This window comes from Rhea pennata, chromosome 20, assembly GCF_028389875.1.
Source record: "Rhea pennata isolate bPtePen1 chromosome 20, bPtePen1.pri, whole genome shotgun sequence".
NCBI lineage: Eukaryota > Metazoa > Chordata > Aves > Rheiformes > Rheidae > Rhea > Rhea pennata.
Window position 1 is genome coordinate 3,880,044 of NC_084682.1, and position 21,049 is coordinate 3,901,092.

Sequence of the window (21,049 nt, forward strand, 5' to 3'; positions counted from 1 at the left end):
AAAAAAATCAAACTTCTACAACGTAGGCTTGTTTCAATCTCAGGCTAGTTCCTGTGGTGCAGTATCTTACACGGAAAATTGAACATTTTCATTTCCCCCACTGAATTCAGATGCGCTATACACTCATAGATATGATACCCTCCTCATCTGTGAACTGCTACGTTCTGCTAATGAGCTGGATCTTAGGGTAGAGCAGATGCCTGGAATCAAGCTGTGTAAGATGATTTTATCAGTGTTTTCAAAACCCAGCCATAGTAATTTTATACATTTTATAGTACTGACATACCTGGGCCAGCAATCATGAGAGAAACAAATAATACATTAAAAAGATGCATTACCTCTCCCCAGCCAAAAATCTGACATTTTTCTAGGCATGCATTACTGTGCTTAGGAATTACGGATCACGCTTACTAAAAATAATTAATCAGGAAGCAGCTTTGATGCAGACAGCAGTTTTTACATGAAGGGCCAAGCACAAGCCGCTGCTCTCACACTCATGCAATTACATTTGAGCATGTCTATCAAGAACACTAACTAGTGTGTGTAGTACTTCCAGTAGCATTTCTACCATTTCGAAGTATGTGCTTCCTTTTCTGTAGAGAGGCCTTTGTTTGGAAGCAGGAGCACATACCGCAACACTGAAACAGCAGAATTCTCTGCACTGCCTTCCAGCATCACATATGGAGACCACTTCTGATCAAATTTATCTAGTATTACTTCTTAATGTCTAAAAAGTCTATGGATAAATCAAATAGGAATTGGCTTCAGAAGTTTTACTTGAAGGTCATTTACATATGAAGCAGGTGGGCTTAAGTCCTAAAGTCCAGAATATATGAGATGTCCCCTTCTTTTCAGCAACTCTGCTCACATGAAAAACACCTAAAATTCAATATTTATTACTCTATAAATACAGTATCATAACATCAGAAATTACAATTTTAGGAACAATGAATAAGCATTTAACTTTAGATCTTTTATCAGCAAAGATGTTTTAATGTGTCACATTTCAAGAGCATCAATCTTTCTTTACAAGAAAAGAAAAATCACTTCATAGATTTGAAGCTAGAGGTCCACAAGACTTTCTAAAAATTAAAAGTGCTTGGAATACATGCATCATCCTTCAAACAAAACATACTTTGCAATAGGATGGAGAACACAGTAAGTTTTAAACAATATTTAGAATTAAAAGTACCTGGAAAAAAAAATCTCTCTCCTTGGAGAGACAGAGACTATCTCCAAACATCCTCCTGGATAGCTATGCAAGATCTCAACAAATGCTTTTCTGTACAAGTGGTTAGAAAAAATAAATAAATAATAAAAATCACACAGTGAGTTCTGGAATATCAAAACAATGAGTTGATAGAACATTCTTATGTGCCTGTACAGTAATCTCAGGTCTGTATTATTTTATTACAAACAATTATCATAGCCTAAGCCCTATATAATGGTGCTCAAGATTCATGACCTCATTCATGCAACATTCTGTTTTAAGAGATCAAACTTTAGATCTTATGCTGAAGTCCAAATGTGTAAATATGAACAAACACAGCAGTCTTCCCAGCTCTGAACCCTTTCCTCAAATGTAACTTGACTTACTCAGATTTCAGCTATTAAGTAGCAGATTTATCAGAGAGACTAAATACAAATAGGGCAGTCAAAAGCTACATCACACATAGGAAGACTAGTGATTGAAGAATGTGCTGAGCATCTTTGAGGCAGAAGTTTCCTCCTCCACTGCTATAAAGAAAAAGGAAAATTAAAATGAAATTATGAAAAAAATGCACGTTTGTCATTAATAACCACACTTTGTGATTCAATATAGACTATAGCAAAATAGTTGATTTACACAGTGATGAGGGAAACTTGAAAGAAAATAACTTATCACCTGTCCCTTGAGAGCTCAAGTCCAGAAATCAGGAGTGTAAAACTTAGGTTTTCCCATCTTAAACAACAGTTTTATTTTTAAAGTGAGAGTAGTATTCTCTAAAATTAGAATTACGTTTGCATCTTAATGAAAGTATGTGCTGAATATCTGATAACAATAAAATTGAGCAGAAAAACACCAAATCACACAAATTTACTATCTGGAACAACATACTGGATAGTAACCAAATTAAGACAGAAAGGGTAGAATTTTTTCTTTTACCTACTGAGTTGTATTTGGAGCCTATTCTATAACTATTCTCTGACTATTAGAAAACAAGCAAAATTGTCACTAACTTGGTTATTAGCAGTTATCTGACCAGAGTGTAACTGGTTTGAAGGGCAGATAAGAAGCTTAGTATGTAATAAATCATCAAATCTTTTTTTCCTAGGAATACTTAGGAAGTTGCTTTTTCCTCTCTTTTGTTCAACATGCAACAAGCTTGATTAAATTAAGAAGAAACTGAATCTATGTCTATTTAGAGCCATATACATATTAAAAAAGTACACTATTAACTCATTTGCCTCCATCACCATGTGTTCACTTAAACTATAAATGCAGTAGTTTGTTCTACTTCTACATAGAAGTGTCTTAAAATAAGTCAATGACATCACTGAACAATAGCTTTGTTCCAGCAATATCTGATGATTAAGTGACTGAGCTTCATATCAGTTATTGTGTATAATTAGACTAAAATTATCAAATTCTTTCTGAAAAATCGCAACACTAACATGGCAGCACCAAAAAACAATGGCACCTGTTCACCTAGCCCCTATCTATCCCTATTCTGTCACACTTGGGGTTTCCTAACTTTTTCCAGTAGAATGTCCCCGTTCCCCGTAGGGGAATCCTCCTATTCCTGTGTCCATGTAAAAAAACTTCACAAATATTGAATGGATTCTTGTGGAGAGAAAATACCGTAAGTTTACACAGATCCTAGACTGACACCTGCTCCTCCTCTGACAAGTATACATATAGATCTGCTTTGGGTGAGTTACTCTCCTAGGAATCTTTTAAGTTGTTCCTGAATCTCCTGACCAAGCTTAAGTCGTCTTCATCCCTCATCCTGAAAATAATTTCCCATCCATCAAGCCAAAGAATATTAGAACAACAAAAGTGCAAAAGATGTCTCTAAAATATAGGTTTCCCTTGTGAAAAGATTATTTCAAAAAGTCTATAGAAGGTGTAATCCTCCTTCTGGGAATTAGCTGCTGCCATACCTTGGTAGCATGGCAGAAGCAGGGGCAAACCTAGACTCTGGTAGGGGTGCCCAGAACACACAGCAAGTGACTCCAGAACCCAGCTTAAATGCTTACTCTAGACCTCGACCAATAAATCACAGTATTACCATCACTTCAGAAAGGGGACCAAATACAATCATAACTCAAACTCAACATTCTTATCAGAAAGAATTGAGTAAATCTATATTGACCAAGTGAGTTAATTTTGGTAAAAGAGTGACTGCCTTCACTGACTACACTTTGCAGGCTAAACTATCTAGATAATCACATATTCTGCTTTCTATTTCTCCCATGTGTTGTTTTTCTTTTTGCCCTACAAGTTATCTGAAAACTAAAAGCAACACAAGTAATATATAGAGAGCCTACGATTTCAGAAATTCTTTAGTTTCTGCCCACTAGAATGTGATTGGAATAATTGTCACACCCTGATGTTTGCTTAGGGACACATGTGACAGGTAAAATAACGCTTATGATCTACAGGTACTCTAGCCAACAACTTTATTCCTAGTCATCACTATTAGTGAAGTGCACCCTTGCTAAACAAACTATTTACAAGTGTAAACTATGCAATTAAAATTTTAAAATAAATAGACAATTTTTATATTATATAGCAACTTGACAACAAGGCAATAGACCATCCAGTTATATCTTTCAAAATGATTTGGGTGTACATTGCTGAAAACATTTAAGTAAATCCTTGTCTCAATCTATTCTGCAAGCTCTTTCCGATTTTTTTCCTTTACGCTGGATAATTGTGTAAAAATTCTTTAAGCTTTGTTGGATAGTCTGTCATCACTCCAGTGGCTCCCAGATCAAATGCCCTTTTGTATTCTTGTTCTTCATTCAGTACCCAAATGTACACCTGTAAGATTGAAGATAACAGAAAGACAGACAAAAGTTACAAGAAATAGATTAAAAATGAAATAAATTTTGACCTCAAACATTTCATGAGAGAGATGCCACATATAAAATTATTTTGTTCGTGTCTTTGGCATGACATTGTGAAGTATCCAACTGCTTATCCCTCTTTACCCTCAAAGGCGTTTTTTCCTAGTTCAGTTTGTGCCCAAGTCTTCAGGTAATTCCAAAAGTTAAAATATTTAGTAAAAAGCTCAAAAGACGATGAACAATTCAGCAGATTTTGTAGGCTTAAATTTGAAGGTGGGAGGAAAATAAAGAAATAAACAAACAAACAAAAAAAAATTAAAGTAAGGAGTCTTTTCCCAAACAATTCTTCCCTTGTAACTACAAAATTGCAAATATAATAGCATAGGTACTGTTCAAGGACAAAAAAGCAGCTATGAATCCTAACAACACAGCAGACTGTTTCAGAATACAGGCCATCTACCCAGCATTAAAAAAACCTAACACCCTCAAGAGTGAAAAGTTGAGTAGACTTAAGTTTCTTCCAAGTAAATCTTAAGTGTTCTCAGTAACAAAGGTGAAGGAATACATTTATTTCAAACAAACCATCTAAGCATATTATATTAATCCTGACTTTGCTCTTTGCACCAAACTTTATGAACATAAGAACTTATTCGCAAAACCATAAAAATACCTTATCATTAAAATACCAAATAAGACCCCCCCCCCCCCAAAAAAAAAAAAAAAAAAAAAACTTAGAAAGGTAGTTATCATATGCAAGGGTAAGACTTCGAAGAAACATAATGTTTATACAAAACTCTATCTAAAAGGGCAGGTCTGGCTGGTTCAAGTTCTCTCTAGCTACCAAGCAGATTTATTTTCAGTTTTGCCACACTGTACCTGAATGCCTCGTGCAGTGAGGTGGTCAAAAAGTGCCTTACGCATTAGCAATCTGTAGAAAGGGGAAAGATATTTGTCCAAAAATTTGAAGGGTACATGAAGTTTTCAGTATCTGTTGATGTTCTGTAATAAAGTCCTCACAGAACATTTAGATTCAATAGTTTCCATGATAAAAAACAAAATATAAGTTAGAACATAAGTTTAGTTCAAATATTATTCAAAACTACTTAACACAGATAGAAATTTTTTGATATTAGCAGTGGATTTTTGTATTAACTCTTCTGAAGATCAAACCTAGCAGGTGTTCTCTCCTCACTGTTAAGTTATTCTCTCATGTCTGATGAATCAATCCTTTTGCTTTCAAAAGTGATTTTATCCTTCATTAATCCAAGGACAAGAAAACTCTGCTAATTGGCCACTTAAGAAATCAAGCCAAGATATGAAGGTCTCAGAAGCAAGAACTAGAAGTCATATATTGCAATAAAGTTCAATATCTGAAAGCATAAGATTAAATTTCTTTTGACTCATAGGTACCCTTAGAAACTTAAATATTCCATGTAAACCAAACAGTACCTTCTTTGACAATATTATGAAACAATCCCATGAAATGAGAAAGCTATATTCTGAATCTACCTACACATGGATTAATTGAACATACTGAACATACATAAAAAAAATAAAGACATGCAGGAACATCTACAAAATATTTGAATATGCTGCAGTGAAAGAAATTGCAGTGAAAGAAATTACAGTGTAACAAGTAGTTATAACAATGACTAATCTTAGTTGCTTCGACTAACTATCAATATATAGGTAAAATATAAATATTAAAAAAATGCAAATCTTACGTGTCAGCTAGCCAGATAATAAATTTCTGGCTTCTTGTCATCTTTTGTGGTTCTTTCAACCTGTTGAGAAAGAACAAAAAAAATACTGCAACATAGATTAAAATACTGTTCGAGATATTTCTGCAAAAGAAATATGAAGAATTAGTCTTATAGTTTCTCAAATCAGAGCGCAGTATTATCCCTTTGGCTTCAAGACAGTGACCTAGAATTGAGTTACATAAGAGAAACGTGTAACACTAAAGAGAAGCAGCAGAGGTGGGTATTCAGCAGCATTTTGAGTAAGGTACAAGAAACAAAGAGCACCTGAAAACTCATATCTGCCCTGATACTAACTTGCCTCTTGGCCTTAATCAGACTAATTTGGCCTCAATTTCCACAGCTGAGAAAAAGGGGGAGAAGTGTGAAAATCAGCTATTTGCACAGCACTGCTACATATTACTACGGAGATGCACTATCGGGAAGCACAAGCTGTGTTGTAAAGGCTTTACCCCATGAAAGACACTGTGAATCAAAAACAAATTGATATACATAGATATCCTACAAGAACTGTAGGATTCAAAGTTGCCTAAGACAGCTTAAATATGGAAATATAGAGGAGCAGAAGTTTTGCATAGCTTTCATTTGAGAATATACAAGAGTACATAAACTAACAGAACAGTAATAATTATTAGTTGTTTGAGATAGACACTATCAAAGTGTTAAGTACTTGCTTTATAATTGTCCTTTCCACCTAAAGCACTTCAACTCAAATGGACTGACTTCTTCCTTTGTATAAAAAGCTTTTTAGTGATTCTTGTCTTTCAATGCAATGAAACTATCTGAACCCTGAGAACAAAAGAGGAATCATAACTTAAGCTAGTTACTCAAATAAGCCTTAAGACTTCAAGTTTTCAGGAAGTATAATCTTTAATCACCAGAAATGATTGAGAACCTCATACTTCTTCAGACTGCAGGTAAAACAGTACTTCAGCATAACTTCACTACCTTATCATAAATTCTAAAAAGGAATTATGCAACAATGTACTAGATCACTAGGTACCTACTTACTTTAGCATCCAGTTTCTCTTGGAAAAATTTCATTCCACTGCCTGTTCAGCTTGAAGATACTAAATCAATGCTTAAATTGGCATTAGCATTCACTTGTGTTACTGTAATTTCACTGCAACACCCACTGAAGGGCTAACTCACTTGAGGATGATTGAAGGCATTGGAATTTCCAAGAATTCTTCTTTGAAAGGAATAAATGGCAACAGACCAGTGTAGAACAGGCCAACAAGGAGGAGGACACGTTGCAAACAGAAGATGATTGGAATATCAGCATTCTGTAGAAAGCAGTAGAGAAAGATTTTAACTTACCTGTGTAGACTGTTGAGTCTGTTGTAAACAAATCTACTCATGAATGCATGTTTAAAATACAGCACTTGTACCTAAAGAATAAGCTGCCAAATGTTTGTGTCTGCCACTGAATTTAAATTACTCTTCTTGGTAACTTGTAATCCAAGCAAAAGTTTTACACAATTTGAAGAGGCAGCAGCGACCTGAAAAAGTTAAGATGTCAGCAATTCTGGCACTGCTTTTGTTACCTGTTTTCATCATCCTTCCAGACTGCAAGACACTATGCAGCACTTTGACTAGCACTAGGACAGAAATGGGGGTGGTCAAACTATGTTTTATCTGACTGGGACTTGTTACAGTATTATATTGTATCCACCGCTCCTTATACTGTACCCACCTTTTTAAAAGATGTTTATGAACCAAAGTACTTGGGCACTGATGCTATGAAAAATGAACAAATATGACTGCTCTTAAGGTAGGGAATAGCGTTGTCCTGTTTCAGAGCACAGATAAATCAGTACAATGTCCATATTCTCAACTAGATCAGTATCACTGTGCGTAATTTCCTTGGACTAAACATAAAATTAATTTAATTACAAATTTTATAATTGCTCAGCACAAAAAGGAATACAATTCATAACTGTGAATCAGGTTTATATCAATAACTGTGACAGCTAATGGCCATATCCATTATTTTAATAAAAAAAAACACATGATAAAAAATCTGCATCAAAATTGCTTTTGCACCAGATGAATGATGTATGATGTGCTAAACAGGCTTTCTCCAAAACAGCAGTTCCTAAGACCTTTTGTATTATTACAGAAGTATAAATCAAGATTAAGTTTTTCTCCTTAAGTATTTTACTACAGAGTATATGTTGTTAAATATGCTTGACTTACCTTAATTATGTAGTAAGCAAAATAAAATCGAGGCGCAGAACTTCAAATCACTGCTAAAAGTCTGACAGAGCTCACTATACTCACTGGAATACCTCATCTTGATTTACAGGTTACTTTTCTGTACTGTCACTATCCAGTGAAATAGAGGTAAAGAAAAACAAAGCTTGGACCCGTTCTTACCTCCTTACGACACTTTGATACAACCTCGTAATTGGCATTCCCCCAAACAGTCAAGTGTTCTCGCTTATACTGACTCACCAGCTCTGAAACCTGCAATATAAAACCAAAAAAGTAGAATCCTAACATGCATTCAACAAATCTTATATTGTGCATAATTATTTAACTGAAACTCCATTTGCTACTTTTCAACTACACAAGTCATTATTGAAAATATAATTCTATACTCTCTTCCATCTTAAGATGATTACGTTGCTTTAAATGGGAGGAAACAGGTGTTCAGTACAACAGAAAAGGGAATAGCATTACACCTACATGAAAAATTAGAGAATTTTAAAAAGGAAAATGGCAATGTACTATCTGATGGAAAGATTTCCTCTTCTGTGAGCACTTATCTTTAAACTTGCATCAATCATTTATGATTCGGTTGTTTGTAGGCAACCGAATTCATATTAAATCTTCACATTAAATATAAAACAAAAACATCCCCAGCAACGTAGCATCCCTTTATCTGTTTCATGCTGAGATAGGGAGTCAATAGTATTCTGCAAACAGTGCTTTATGCACTAGTTCTCTTCTGTCTTCTGCATTACTTTACACATGGAGCAAGATCTTACAGGTGGAGGATGAAAGAGTCCAAGGACACATATTTCAGCGTCTCAGACTGACAGCAACTCACTTTTGTAATTTGAACATTTCCACGTGACATTCAGTCTCAGTTTAGTGTAGTTTATCATATACCTTTTTGATCAACACATTGTTGTTCATTTTGATGTCAATGTTGACAGGAGTTTGTGGAAATGCCTCAAACACCTCTTTCAGGAGTGGAATACGGTTATCTTTACCCTCACAGTGGCATTCTGGAGAAACAAAGAGGAAGTTGTCACTGCTGTGACCATTATTAATATAATACAAAGAAAAGCTAAGATACTGAAACACTTTTTATTTTGAGGTTTTTTTAAAAAATCCTGAAAATAGCACATTTTTGACTGGGAAAGAATTTACTACATTTGTATGATTGTAATCAACTGTGACAAGCTCACCTCAGTAATGAAAACTGATGCAAATCAGTCATTACTTAGCAACAGAATGACTGCAGGCATCATTAAAATCCTGACCTAGCAAACAGGGGCTCACTTACCACATACCAATGCAATGACATTAATATGAAATGAGACCAACCAATAAAAGAAATTTTTCATAGAATCATAGAATCAGTAAGGTTGGCAGGGATCTCTGGAGACCATCTAGTCCAACCTCCCTGCTCAGCAGGGTCACCTACAGCATGGTAGACAGGGTTGCATCCAGGCGGGCCTTGAAGATCTCCACAGAAGGAGACTCCACAGCCTCTCTGGGCAACCTGTGCCAGTGCTCCGTCACTCTCACAAGTGAAGAAATTTCCCCTCACGTTCAGGCAGAACTTCCTGTGCTTCAATTTCTGCCCATTGCCTCTTGTCCTGTCACATGGGACAAGTGAAAAGAGTTTGTCCCCATCCCCTTGACACCCTCCCTTCAGGTACTTGTACACGTTGATAAGATCCCCCCTCAGTCTTCTCTTCCCCAGGCTGAAGAGGCCCAGCTCTCGCAGACGTTCCTCGGAGGGCAGGTGCTCCAGCCCTCTGATTATCTTTGTAGCCCTACACTGGACTCTCTCCGGTAGCTCCATGTCTCTCTTGTACTGGGGAGCCCAGAACTGGACACAGTACTCGAGGCCTCACCAGGGCTGATTTTTCCTTCTAGGAAGAATTTACTGAAGAAGTCCATTGAATAAGGGCAACAGAAGACAGAAATCCCAAATTTTAGCATCTCAAACTGCTTGTGGATCCAAGGAGCTAGCTGAACCTTCTCCCCACTTCATTACTATACATAAAAAAAAATTATAAGTAACAATAACATATCACAGAGCTAAACTGAGTGTTCTTCTTCCTCTTTTAAAGCATTTTGCAATTTTGAACAGAGAAGTTCAAAATAAGATTATCTTGCCAGACAATTCAAAAATGGAAGGATTATCTGAGACAGTCACAAAGCCCTTCAGCTACATACCTCTCCAGTAGCCTTTTCAAAGTAGAAGCACTCAATTTTAGCTTGTCTGCTTTATTCAAACATGATCTCAAGAATCACAATTTTCACAAGAAGACAGGCTAATCATTTTCTAGGTCTTCCTCTCTTGCAGCAATATTCGTGCTGATCTTTAAGCCATGTGTATTGTAACTATTACTCTTCATTCATCCTCCTGAAAATATCTACGTTATCTGACAGCTTGTGATACTTCAAGCACAATGTACACCAGCACAACAGCACTTGAGAAGTAAATGCCTCCATTTATTTTCATACCTGTGAATTTTAAATTAGTACCCTCTGAGGAAATCACCAGGAAACCGGAAAGCAGTTGCAAGAAGTAGATAAGCATTCTGAAGCATAACTGAAATGTTTACTTGGGAAAAGATGTCTCACGTTTTAAATTTATTCAGCATCTACTGATACGAAAAGATATAATCCAAGCCTTAGAAACCATAACAATCTTTTCGTCTTAAAGCATCTTGTATCAAGATACTGATAGAAGCAAGTCCTCGCTTCTCAGTTCCCTTTGATGAAGTAAGAAATTGTCACACTACAATTATGGAAAAGTAGTTAATACTACTGTAAATTGAAGTAGCAAAAGCAAACTTACCTTTCTGAAATGTGACATCCAATTTGCAGAGGTATGGAGGAAGTTCCTTAAAATTAAAAGGAGAAGGAACACTAATTTAAAAGTTGTGACATAATCACAACTTTCCTTGAAAAAGACAGAAGAATTATAACCCATAAGCTGTAAGTTATCTTTAAGGACACAAATGATATTTTGCATATGTTTCCAGGCTTCCTGCCTAAGAAGTGATTTTGTGAACATTCTGTTCCTTCTTATTTGAATGTTTGGCATTCTTAGACCTATGTTATTTTCAGCTGAATAAGAGAGAGAATGTTTTCAGATGCCTGTCTGAAAAACATGGATAAGTCTACTAAAATAAAAGACAGAAAAGCAGTTCTGCAAAGTAGGCTTTTAAAGTTGTCATTGCAAGTGGGAATTCATCTACCAGTTCTACCCATTAAAAAGAATGAGCTGGCTGACTAAGCTCTGTCACCAGTATGGCAAATGACACGCACACCTCCAGAAGGCCATTCATCCAAGCTACTACGAAATAGAGTTAATCACCTTCTGGAAGTGTGCCAATTTTCCTCCCACAACTACACAGGGAACCTAGACAACTTTGTCAAACAAGATAAATACTCTTCTTGGATTTTGAATATTAAATACACACATACATACATGCACACAGCCTCCCTCCAGCCATTCTACAAATATTTTTACCCATCATCTAGCACTGACATTTTTTCTTCAACTTACAGAGTATTTGAGATCTGATATATTGACATCAACTCCTGTTGATCTCTTCAGGTTCTCATCATGGGATACAACCACTTGCTCATCTTTTGTCAGGTGACAATCTAGCTCCAACATGTCTGTTCCTATATTAACCGCACTGGAAGTGAAAAAGTCTGCCTTGAACCAAACACACATTTTATACAGGTCCAAACCTAACATATACATGTTATGTAATTAAACTAATCCCAGGGAAAGCACTTCAGATGCTTTATGATGCAATGAATCCTCACAACCTTGTTTTAAAGCAAGAAATAACCTCTGTTGCAGTAAAAAGCTGATGCAAGAATAAACAAGATACTATGAACTAGAGATGGGATTTGAACTCCAGAGCTTTGACTCTGCCTTCTACAGAAATTAAGTCATACTTCTGCCTATGCAATCTACTCTCTCACTATTGAGAAACTTCTAAAGTATTGTTTCAGAATTTTTGAAGTGTGATGCTTATTAGTATCAGCACATTTACCACTAGAAGAAACAAGCTCTTTAAAGAGCTAATCAAATCTGTAGTAGGCATAAACAAAAAGAAAAAAAAAAGACAAGGATGTGAAAGACTTTTTTTCTTTTTTTTTTTTTTTTTTTAATGTAACTTCAGTTAGTAGGCTTAAGAAATTAGCAGTAGGGTATTCAGCCTTTTGGCTTTTTTGACTAGCAAAACTGCATTTCTTTATTTTTTTATTTCAGTGAAAAACAGTTTGTAATTTTAAAATGCAAAAATCATATTTTTAAAAGCAATGCAGAAGAATTAGCTATACATGTTCCAATCCACTGCTTTCAAAAGTTCCAATACAGTACCAAAAAATGACTACAGCCCACAAATCTATTAAATGTTTTACTGTGCAAACAAAAGTAGCGTCTTTGGCACAAAGAGTTTTTAACTTTTTTTCCAGACAATTTATAGGTCAAATTAGTGTAGAACCAGATGTTACCACTATTTTTTCCCCTCTCACACAGCTTGTAGTACACTTAATGCAGTATGATAATGAAGATAAGTGACTCTACTAATACTTAAGAAATCACTGTCAGTACATGAAAAGTATAAGTAAAACCATTTGCTTTTTCATAGTAAGCAATAGTAAAATACTAAAACACAAAAAAGACAAAAATAAGAGGGCAGGTCTCAAGCTGCAGACAAGCATTGTCTTTTGGATCCAACAACACTATGGCCAAATACACCTACCTGCCCAGACCTGCAGAAATGGCTCAGCAGACACATCCTATTTGGCTTCTAAAATCTGATAGGTTACAAGTTGATTAGTTTATACCAGCTATTTGAGCCGATCCAGATGATTTTTCACAATGTGGCTCACCAGCTTTCTACAAAATTTCTTCTGCTAGCATACTGGTGGAGATGCCTTTACCTCTTTTACAACAGCAACCACAACACTTAGACCTGTTGCCTAATGTAAGATAACTGCTGTGACTCTGCTTTCTGCAGCATTGATATGCTTTTATTTTTCAGCTAAAATATCTCAAAATAAGTAACTGAATTTGGTTATTAATAATTGTGACCATTAAAAAAAAAAAATCTCAGTGCATTTGTTACACTATGGTCAAAAACAATTAAAACACAGTATGTCCAAAACACCTGCAACATCTCAAAACCTGATTTGACTCCTAGTACACCCCTTACTGAGTACTACAACTTATTCACCTCTGAGAATGAAATAAAGTTGCACTGTAAGTTTATAAATATACTAAAATAAAAAAAAAGGGGAAAAAAAACACAAGTATCTTTCCCTAACCTGTTCATTCTATAGATATAAAGCCAGTACAGATAGTAAAAGAAACCATTAAAAAATAAATAAAAGTACTTTCAGGAAAATGTAGTAGCAGAGTTGAAAACCAGCAGGCTAGTAGGACCAGAACACAGAAAGCTGTGCTAAGCTTCCATGGAGACGGAAAATGCGGCAGCACTTTCAATAGCCCTGTTTGGGTGCAAAAGTTGGCACTACCTAGTCTGCAAGGAAATGTACAAACTGATGAGGTTATTTAGCACAAAGCATAGTTAAAGAAAAACAAACAAAAAAAAAAAAAAAGAAGCAGCTGCCTACACAATTTGATCACTGTTCTCTGGCAACTGGAGTTTTAGACATTCTTCTTTTTGGAATATTTCTGAGAACTTTGGTATAATTCACTACTACTTAAATGCTGGAGGTTTAAAAAGCTTTCTAACTCAATTTTAAACCCTCAGATCAGAGGCTTTCACACACACTGTCAATGAAGTATAGGTAGGAAAAAAAATAGTATAAACTTTCATTAGCTCTGTAGATAGTGTATTAAAAGTTAGCAAACTTTTAATAAAGCTTCAGTCACAATATTCCTCTAAAACAAATTATCATCTCCTTCCATACAGATGAGGGAACTAAGTACTATGACACTGTGGAATATCTAAGAGAATTGCTTATGGCCACAATAGCAGTTAACAAATTCAAACCTCCTGAAATCCAGCATTGTACATTAACTAGTATATTGATATAAAGTACAACCTGAAATATCAATGTATCTAGAAAAAGATAATGTATGATATTAATTACAAATAGTTATTATGTAACTATAAATTAATGGATTTTGTTTCAAGACTAAAGCAAACTGAGGGAGACTTGAGAGAACAGAGTAAGAAAATATGAAAGAAACTGAAGCCTAAAATAAGGTATTTAATCAAAAAAAGGCTTTACGTAGTTTGCCACGTTTAATTTCAAAATCCAAAAGGATTTGATGTTTTATTCTTCTTTCAAAAACAGTAATCACTAGACAAATTGATGTGAAATTCATCCTGCTCTATTACACTATCTTCCCTTAGCTGCAAGATCCCTCAGTCGTCTTCTGTGCAGCCTCCAAAACATATTTAACTGATGAGCCATCTCATGGCACCAAACACCATTGCGATTAACTAGCATGCCAGTGTTCCACTCCCCAATACCAAAGCAGCCAAGATTACCCCCCATGTATATGAGGTGAACTTCTCTGACTTGAAGAAAAAAGGAATCTCCATTAAACACGGAAATAGTAAACATAGTACTGTTACGTGTTTTATTAGTTAAAGCAGGAGGAAAAGGGGCTCAGGAGTTCTATTTCCAAATGCAAGTTTACTATGTTTCTGTGTGCAAGCTAAAGCTTGTGGCACTCCCAATTTCTTCATTTTTAAATTGTAGTATTATTTAGCAACGCATAGAAGCTGCTAAAAGGAAAGATCACCTTTAAAACAAAACACTGTACCCCAAAACAACTGCTGGAAGTCCCATCTTTTGTGATCGCTTCAGTCATTAAACAATGAAAACATTATTCTAGACACTATTGGTTCTATCTGTACTCACTGGTGAAAGGCTGCCATTGTGTTTTCCAGGTTCTCTCCAGCACCTGTAAGAATAACATAAATCAAAATATGCACAAAATCCTTACCCTCTCCTCAATCCCAGTGGAAATAAATTCAAAGTTAACGGATTAAAAATGTACATATTTGGAAAAATATCTGGACAAATGAGAATGAGGCTAAAGGCATAAATCCTAGAATTGCTGCTAGTCCACTGAGGAAACTCAAGCGACGCAACTTTCTCGAGGTAATCTTATCAAAAAAGAAAAAAAAAGTCTTATTTGGGGTTTCTATAACACTTTGAATATACAAATCAGAGGTCAGGTGCCCTGGGTTTGCTTAAAGGCTTTTTCTTTGCTATGGCAATATGCTTCACAGGCATAGGAACAGTATATGCATGAAATCTATTTCAGACACAGTGAAGGAGTAAGGATAGAAAAGATGCCGGGGCAGGGGGGGAACCTCTGAAGCTGCTATTCCCTAAACGCATAACCCAGTTGATGCTCAAAGAGGAAATGGACCTCTTTTTTCACTGCAAAGACACTCCTTGAAACAGCATCAGTCAGTCAATAAAGCCTTAGTCTGCTGGCAAAGACCAACTTCATACACATGGAATGAAATGGACATTAATTCTACAAAGAATGATAAACATTTAATTTTCTCTCAGACAACAACCTAAGGCAAAATCTGCAGCTCTTAGGACATCACTTTTCACATATGAATCTTTGAAAATGAACCCGGTTAGGGACTAGAAAAGGATGTACTCCTTCCCTCCCTCAGAAAATATGCATTATTATACACTGAAAAGGAATCAGCTGATGAAAACATCTATGCAAGTTTTAGTTGCTGTATGGTAGTGATGAAGCAAACAATATAATTACAGAAGCTCTAATAAGGCCTTGCCTATTAACAAAACCTAATAATACATACTTACCTAAGTCTGCGATTAAAGTAATACAATTTTATGCATGCACAATAAACAAGTTTGCTCTTATCTGGTTAGATTGTATTGATAAGTTTACATAGAAAAGCTTAACTAACTGTGAATCAAAATGATGAAATCTGCATGGTTTAACATATATCGATATAGTTAATCCACGGCAACTTCTGAGATTAGATGGTCACCAAGGTTTTAGGGAATTCGATAGTAGAATTAACAGATTTGATAGGCTGAGTGGCAAAAGTGACCTATGAAAAAAGCACAAGAATCTCATCACGTACAACCAGTGGTTGTCCAACAGACCGGAAATGTGCACTGAACCTGGACAATGAGTCATAAAATGTAACTACGGTAATACAGTCCATGCAACCTGAACTGTAAACAGAGGGAAAACAGAGTCAGTCTTTAATTTGTGAACAAAACAATATCCTAAAATTTCTGGCAGAAATATCAAAAAATACAACTTTAAATGACTACTTTAACAAGGTACATATCATGGAGGTAGGTATGGTGAATCAAACCAGTCGGTAACAGAAAGCCTGACTTGTAGTGCTTTGGGGAAATGGGGAAAAAAATAGAAACTAGCTGAAATAGGAGTTCTAAATCAGCAATATGGCTTTCACAAACCATATTCAGAAAAAGGAACTACAACAAGCAAATGAAGGGATATACTGAATCATTCACCTTCGTAAGAGAAAAAGGCTAGGCTTATTGAAGGCCTTTCGACATTTTGTTTACTCAGACGCATCTCCAAAATTACATATTATATACTGGCTTTGTAAACTACATACATTTCTCAAGTCCTCAAGACAAAAATCACCTTCCTTAGCATGCTTTAGCATCCTGTGAACCAAAGCAGCCATACCCAAGCATTAAAGTTGCATGCTCTAATTTTGAAAGCACTGCCATGGAACAAAAGAGAGTAGGAGTCAAGCATCGGCTCAAGGAGAAGGCCCATAGGGTTTTGGATTTTTTCCTTGTGTATGTGAAGAAGACCAACAGCATCCTGGGCTACATTAGGAAGAGCATTGCCAGCAGGTCAAGGGAGGCAACTCCCCCCCCTTTACTCAGCACTGGTGAGATAGTATCTCGGGTGCTGTGTTCAGTTCCTGGTTCCCCAGTACGAGAGCGACGTGGACATAATGGAGCAAGTCCAGCAAAGGCCAGAAAGATTAAAGGATTAGAGCATCTGACATACAAGAAGAGACTGAGCTGGGATTATTTAGCCTGGAGAAGAGAAGGCTCATGGAAGATCTTATCAAAGCGTATAAATACCTGACAAGAGAGGGTAAAAAAAATGACAAAGCCAGATCTCTCTCACTGGCACCTAATGAAAGGACATGAGGCAATGGGGACAAATTGAAATACAGGAAAATCTGTTAAAAAAAATACTGTGATAGTGATCAAATAATTGAACAGGTTTCCTATAGAGGTCATAGAGTCTTTGTTCTCTGAAATACTCAAAACTCAACTGGACAAGGTCCTGCGCAACCTGCTCTAAGCAAATGGGGTAGAGTAGATGATCTCCAGAGGTCTCTTCCAACTAGAACTATTCAGTGATTCTTCAGTAGTCTTGGAAATAAATTCCATTAGAAAGCATAACTTATTAACAGACAGGTTGGGCATATACACTTATTTTATGTCTGATAATGCTACCCTCTCTGAAAAGGCTCTGCAATCCAGTCCATACAAGTGGCATAGACAGAGGCTTCTAGTACAGAATATCAAGACTTAATTATTTATCTCAGAAATGACTGATTTGTAGTTTTACAATAATGCAGAAGTGAAGCAGTAATTCAGGAATGCTTCCACAGAAGAGCTATAAACTGAGAGAAGAAAATTCTTGCATTAAAAAGGAAGTAAAAACAAAATTCACAGACTTTGGAGATTTCACATACAAAGCTTCATCTCAGAAAAGAGAAAGCCAAACAAGTGTTATCTTGATCTCTAAAGTTGATAGAAGTAATGCAATAGGAAACCTGACACTGCATGGAAAGCTACATTAGGACTAAAGCCTGAGAACTTAAGTCCCACAGGAATTAAAGTCACAAAGTAAACAGTACAATGAGTAAAGAGTAAGCAATCTTCAATCTCATAGGACCTGATGAGCAAAAAAGCTACTGAGATGTTATTTAAGGGCTGTACTACTACCCTAGATGTACTTCACAGCATATACACGAACAAAGAACTATTCGAAGACTGTGGACTTTGTCTTGAAATGCCTAATGAATAATCATCCCATTCAGTAAGACTTTTTTTTGATGTTTTAATAGTACTTAGTGCAAACAGCCTAAAAGCTGTTCTAGGCTTAGGGTTATATACCTTAACTAATGTCCTTACAAAAAAACAAGACCAAACAAAGATTAAAGAGCTCATACTAGAGTCTGACAAAATCATCGGCAAGTTTCTAAAAGTTTGTAAATGAAGAAACAAAAAGTTAACAAAAGTTTTTAAGTTGGAATATTGACCAGGAAACAGCTTATATATATGTTGCAAATCAAAAGGTGCATTTTGTGCTATACTTAAAGCTATGTATTATAAAGAAACAATCTTTTCTAAATCAACCCAACATTTAAAACTGTTTAAGCTATAGATCCAACACATCTTCAACACTTTTGCAAGATATTTACTGGAAAAGTGATTGACAATATTTTCATAAATTGAATAGGGCAGCAGGGAAAAGGGAGGAATTAACCTTCACCAGCACAGAATAGGAATAAGAACCAGAATAAGATTTGCCATGCTTGCTTCCTCTTAATGCTTTAGAAATGGTCAAAAAAATAAAAAAAGCCAAACAAACTTTAAAAGTATCTCTCCATGATGATGAGATGCAATTAGTCTACCCATAAGGCCTTGGAGCAAGTATACGGAGAGGACAAGATTCAAACAATTGGCATTAGATTTACCACCCTTCTGAACCATTAACTGTTTCCAACAGTAAGGGGAGAAAAATCACAGCAAACTCTGTATTTTTTCTGAATCTAGAAAGCAAAGCAATGGGTAATACTGTACACTACTTATCAGAGGCAGTGTAATTCTCATGCTAACATAAGAGAACAAGAAGAGAACATCACTGATACCCTTTGTAAGAAGTTTTATTTAGAAAGTTATAGGCAGCAGTTTTTCTAAAAAACCAAAAATAATGCCCCCTAGTTATGCTGCATATTTTTTTCTTCTGCTTGCATTCCAAAAGATCTTGTTATGGCCTTAAAATTAAAAAGGCATTGTATTCAACAGCCTGCAACAACTTACTTCAAAAAGAACCCCTACTATTTTGATTCCCAATTTGTCTTTTTTTTCCATCATATGATGGCATTTGCACTTAGTCCTTTTTTCCTAAGTGCATCCAGAGATACAGACATACAAAACTAACCTAATTTTGAGAAACCAGAAACCAGGTGCTTATTTACAGCCCGCCCCACATAACTCTATGCCTTATCTTTTACTATGAAACTTTTTAACCAGAGTCAGCTTCCCAGTTGAGCTCCAGATCACATTTTTGCATATACTTTTTTTCCCCACAGTCAGATGTCCTAGGAACCTAGCACCTGAGGAGAGCACTGGGTCAAGCCTAGTCCTCTGCAAACAACATCAGCCACACATCTCGATGCATTTACGAGCATCTTCGGGGTGCTGAGAGGGTCGCCCATCTTTTTCCCATTGCTCTTGCTCCAAGATCTCCCTTCTCTACTGGCTGGAAAGCAAAGGGCAAGACTAGAGCTGAAAGTGATGAACTATCTGGAGCACATAATGAATCGGTGGAACAGTTGGAGGCAAAAAGGTCGCTCTTTGGACCTGTTCTAAACAGCACTCAGCCCTTTATCTTACCAGGAAGAAAGAGATAGTAACTATAGAATCATTAAGAAAAAAAAATAACCTATCCGCTTGAGGTGGAAACCATCAAGATCTCAGTCCCCGGGAGAACCGGCTGACTTCAGCGGATGTGTTTTGAGTTCGGAGACTTATTCAGCTTTGAAATCAAGCTCCGGTCAGCAGGTGGCACCTAAAATTAGGTTATCGGAGGAAGGTTTAAAAGAAGCCCGCTGCGAGCTACCGGCATCGCGGCAACAGCTCAAGATCCTCCCTAAAACAGCCCGGGCAGCGTCGCCCGCACCCGGTACCGGGGAGATGAGCACGACCCGGACCAGGGAAGACCCGCGGCGGCCGCAGGGCAGGGAGCGAGCCGCCAGGGCCGGGGGCCGGGGGCAGGCTGCCGCCGCCGCCGCGGCCTCCCCGCCCGCCCGCGGCCCCTCACTCACCACCGCGGTGCGAGATGTGCCGGCAGCGGAAGCGCTGCCGCTTGGGCCGGTGGAGCAGCCCCGGGCACTTGAGGAGAAGCGCTGAGGTAAGGACGTAGCCGCCCAGCGTGGAGAGCACGTACAGCGTCGCCGACATCCCGCGCCCCTCGTTCGGCCGCTCCCGCAGCCGGCTCGCACTGAGGCGGCGGCGGCGGCGCTGCGGGAGCCGCTGCCACTGCGGGCCGCGCAGCCGCAGCCCCCCCCCCACCCCCCGCCCCCGCGCTGGGAGGGGGGGGGGGGAGGCGGGCGCAGCGCGCACGCGCGGGGGGCGGGCCGCGAGCCCCCTGCCGCCCGCCTCACAGAGGCGCAGCCGTTGGCGCCGTTGGCGCCCCGCTCCGCCCCCGGCGCTGAGGGCAGCGGCCGGGAGCCGCCCCTCGCTGGAGCGCCGGGCCGTGTGTCGCTGCCTCCCGCCCGGCCCTTACGCCTCCTGCTCGGGGCTGGCGGCGCCGGGCAGCAGCGAGCCGCTCACCGAGCCAGAAAGGGCCCCTCGCTCCCGAGGCTTACACTGTTGTTAAGTAGTTCACAAGTTTTGCGAGCGATTAGCAATTAAGTGCTTTAATTTCCCCTTTCGCATTCCGCGCTGTCTGTAACAGTGGCGTTTGACTCAAAGACAACTGTTCTCTGTAGTGCTTTTCATTTTATTGACTGCGCTGGAGCATTATGCTCGGGAACCGTCAAGTGCTTTGTAAATCTAAATGCATTACAGCGTGCAGAGGAAGAAGGAGATACTTTCTTTTCCGAAGACAGAGGGAAGTATTTTCCACAGGCAGCACATCAAGAGATACTTCTTACACAGAACAGAAACCAGGTCTCACCTCGGGTCATGCGGTATAATTACTGTATTATTACAAAATTGCCAAATCAAACTCTGTATGCATGCTAATTAAA

At 37.7% G+C, this 21,049-nt stretch overlaps 1 protein-coding gene across 4 annotated transcripts; it reads right to left on the reverse strand.

The window, feature by feature from the left end:
- Positions 1-972: 972 nt before the first annotated feature.
- Positions 973-20,284, reverse strand: GDPD1 (glycerophosphodiester phosphodiesterase domain containing 1). Of its 4 annotated transcripts, none has more exons than XM_062592451.1 (10): positions 20,123-20,284; positions 14,928-14,970; positions 11,575-11,710; positions 10,861-10,906; positions 8,931-9,049; positions 8,193-8,282; positions 6,966-7,099; positions 5,778-5,837; positions 4,930-4,981; positions 973-1,737 (listed from the first exon to the last, which is right to left on the reverse strand). In XM_062592451.1, exons 1-10 carry the CDS (start codon positions 20,256-20,258, stop codon positions 1,636-1,638), a joined length of 918 nt encoding a protein of 305 aa, XP_062448435.1. In that variant the 5' UTR covers positions 20,259-20,284; the 3' UTR covers positions 973-1,635. The 4 variants fall into 4 exon arrangements, with proteins under 4 accessions (XP_062448435.1, XP_062448436.1, XP_062448434.1 ...); XM_062592450.1 differs by having other exon boundaries at positions 1,654-4,027; XM_062592454.1 differs by lacking the exon at positions 20,123-20,284 and adding an exon at positions 19,741-19,821 and having other exon boundaries at positions 1,654-4,027.
- Positions 20,285-21,049: the final 765 nt, after the last annotated feature.